Raw genomic sequence first — 3,621 nt, 5'->3', positions numbered from 1 at the left:
TGGAGACACCCTCATCCAGTGATTCTTCAAAGTCTTCCGAGCGTTCCTCACCAACAGATAAACCCATGTCTGCCGACAGCGTGGGGACAATTACTGCTCTTGAACGCGTAAATGGCAATGGGAACACTTCAGATTCGACAATTACGGCATCTGAAGCGGATACGGTCACTTCTATGAATGTAACTTCGACTCCAGTCACGGGTGGTGCGATCACAAAGCCCACATCAAGTTGCAAGAGACTTCGTCGTTTGAGCACCAAGCTCGGCTGAATTCCTTAGTCGGTGTTTTCTGTACAATGTAATCGTGAATTTGTCTTGTCGAAAGCGTTAAATGTTAAGCGAGCTTTCAATGTTTGCATCCAATGACATTTCATCGGCTGTGGCAATATAGATAAGATGATTTTCATTGAGCAGAGATGAGTATATTGTTTTTTAACGTTGCCATCACGAAGTGAAATATGGCGTAGTTATCCACTTGAGGCCTTTCAAAAGATTCAACTTTAAGCATATGTATGATTTAATGTGAAACATCGTATGCAGTTGCTCATTCAATTCTGCTGAATTCTGACTCACTAGCACCGCCAAACTGACTGCATACTGATGTTTTGTCAGACAAGCAACTGGATGTCTACCTTTTCTCATCAAACATGAACACAACCTCTGAAAAATTCGGGCCGCTTTATATTCTTGCAAAGCCTCTTGGTTGGGACAAATTTTTAAGCGCGGCCTTAGAACAACGTCACGTGCTGATCAAAAACTTCTAATTAAAACTTTTTAATTGAATCAGGTGAAGAAAAGACAAATAGCCAACGTGTGCTTGTCTGGAAGCGCAGCCTGCTGTGGGGCCTTAAGTTTACCTGGAGGTTATACCACATTTGCAAGCTATTCTAAAACTAATCGTGTTTACAGCTCGACCAAAATGACATCTGAGACGACGTTTGATGCAGAACCTCCTCAAACCAAAGCCGAAGTAAGTGCTAATCAACCTTGATAGGCCGCGTTACAAAGCCCACCATTATGTTAAGCTTTCAGAGAACCACCTGCAATGGGCGAATTTGTAACTGGCATAGACTTGCGCCTGGGTTGAGAAGGTAAAAATCAAGACCGTTTTTCCAAAATTCAATTTGCACTGACGAGGGCGAAACTTAGTCACATTTTTGATGGCATGAGAAATCCTTTGTTCCGACTCGTTGGCTCGATACACACAAACCCACATATCACTTGGTTTTAGTTCGTAAAAGCGATCCTTGCATTCCAATTCGACGATGCGAGCCGTTTAATAGTTGGGAATAAGTTCAGCAAAGGGAATGTAGCCTTAAAATGGACCGCGAGACCATTATTAACTTCTGCGGCACTATACACTATTCATCTCGTAACGCCCGCACTTGGCTTGTGTCTTTATTTTGTGCAGGCTTACTACGACCATTTGAGTAAAAATTCAAACAGTGAGACCAAGATGATGTTGTTTATTCTAAACAACCTAGTCAAGGAACGGGAGTCATTTATCTTTTCGAGATACAGTAGTACCTATTTAAATTAAACCTGTTTAATTTAAAATCCTCTTTAAATTGAACTAAAGCTATGGACCCATGCTGGGCACAACATCGTAGAACCTGTCCAAATTTAACCTGTTAAATTTAAAACCTTTTCTAAATTAACACTGTCCCCCAGTCCCAACATGTTTAATTTAGACAGGTTTTACTGTAAAGCTTTCTACCAAATTCGACGCCTTTCTCTCGTTCACTGTGGCCTTTCTCTCCTATGGTAACAAGAGACTATTGTAAATCAGAAAGGATTGCACAATAAGCAGGAGATGGTTCTCCCAATTCCTTAAGGAGTAAATGATTCCGGCCTACTCGCGATGGGTACCTGGGAAAAATGCTCTGAGATTGGCTGATGAGGCCCCAGTGATTATTTTATGAAATAACCGCAGTAGGTTGCCGTGCCCTTTGCACAAAGAAAACTCCGACTCTCAAATTTATCGCACTCAAGTCTCTTCGTAAACTTTTACCAAGAGCGGAACCAAGAACCTCTATGGTAGTCAACACGGTCAGTTGCCCTGCTATTTCATATATATAGTAAACTCGATTTCGATTAATACATAATAGCTTTATTTTTTGACCAGCTCATCTGCACCTCAGACCACTGGTCTAATTTTCGCTATTTTCACGGATATCGATATCCCGGTACAAGTGAGTATTCACAATAACACCAAGGGTAATGTGAATTTCGTACAATTGCACCATATTGTATTTTATTCAGTTGTGCCAAATGTGTAATACAGAAGATCTACTTGCCCCATTCCACTAGCAACATTTTACCACAGTCATTAATGTTTCGCCAGATATATGCACATATCAATTTTGATTACATATCTGGACAAATCGTGCAGAGAACTGGAGATCGTATGCAGTCATCCATGTCTAATAAAATAATTTTGTACGTACCAATCAGGTGCCGAACCCAGAGCCTCTACCGTAACTACTCTATAGTTTGCTTTGATAGTAAAAGTGGTATATTTAGAATTGAGCTTGAATGGTACCTAATATACCCTTTTCACTGTATATATTGCACACCGTGCTCACATATATCACGGACATCTCCTATTTAGTCTCATCCGTACCGAATACCGTTCATTTTACATTTTCCTCGTGTTGCTCCTTGATATTGAAGTCCTTCGCATCAAGTTCGAGGGCAAAATTGCCCACCAAATTCGGGTATGTAACAGCTACAATTTGCCTTCAAAGCAAAAATCGCACTGGGATCTCAATCAGTTTTTATCGTTACAAGACCGCGCACACACTGATAGCTCTACAAGCACCCACTGCGCCATAGTTTTGTCTTTAGACTGCAAGTCACAGTCCCAGCTCTCAAGCAAATTTATCGGTTAGATGGGTAACTCGCTGAGTACCGACCCAACGCCTGCGCCATAATTGAACGCTAACCGACCCCCCTATTGTAATGGGGTTACACGTACCCTGGTAACAGGGGGGTGTCACACAAATGGGCATGGTGTGAATGTACCCAAATAAGAATACGGTATGTGGCTGGGTAGCCAGTAGTTATGCATGTAATTAGATTTTACTATATATATTTAGGAAAATCTATACATTTAAAATTAGGCGGCTTTGCCGCAGATAAAAATAAAGAAAGTCAGTTTTGGATTTTAAACGGAAGAGTTAATTAGTTTGGGTTAAGGCAATAATTACTCTTGGAGTAAGCGGACTAAACTCGTACTTGTTATAAGTTTAGAATGAAAGGTCCCTCAAAGCGCAAAGCTACGGCAGCCCGCTGCACTCGATAGCACTTGTAGTCAATCTACACCTGAATCGTTAAAACTGATCCTCTGTGAGAATGGAACAATTTTTCTCCTTCCCCAGGGCATACAGGGCGGGCTTAACAAGCTGATGTCCTTGCTTGGCCCTGAGGGTGTGCAACACCTTGCTGTGCAAGGCCCCGAGGCAATCGGTGCGCGTCTATAGGCGTTTTTGAAATACGAGAACGCGCTGCTAGAGCACCTGCAGCTGAAGATGTCTGCATCATTTGCGTCTATGACGCCACCGTCAATGACGGATGATATTCCCCGTCCTAAGCCGCTCATGGTGAGCGTTAAGGTCTTTGG

The 3,621-nt window shown here is 42.1% G+C and overlaps 1 protein-coding gene across 1 annotated transcript; it reads left to right on the top strand.

Annotated features, from left to right (window-relative positions):
- Nucleotides 1-65: 65 nt before the first annotated feature.
- Nucleotides 66-763, top strand: PHALS_11827 (uncharacterized protein; the record flags this gene model as incomplete). The annotated part of the gene is made up of 2 exons (XM_024727260.1): nt 66-204; nt 612-763. The coding sequence occupies 2 exons, from the start codon at nt 66-68 to the stop codon at nt 761-763; spliced, it is 291 nt and encodes a 96-aa protein (XP_024577854.1).
- Nucleotides 764-3,621: the final 2,858 nt, after the last annotated feature.

The sequence above is a fragment of the Plasmopara halstedii genome, assembly GCF_900000015.1.
Source record: "Plasmopara halstedii genome assembly, contig: Scaffold_555, whole genome shotgun sequence".
NCBI classification, from domain to species: Eukaryota; Oomycota; class Peronosporomycetes; order Peronosporales; family Peronosporaceae; genus Plasmopara; species Plasmopara halstedii.
Note: the sequence above shows the minus strand (reverse complement) of the source record. Positions and strands in the feature narration are given on the sequence as shown.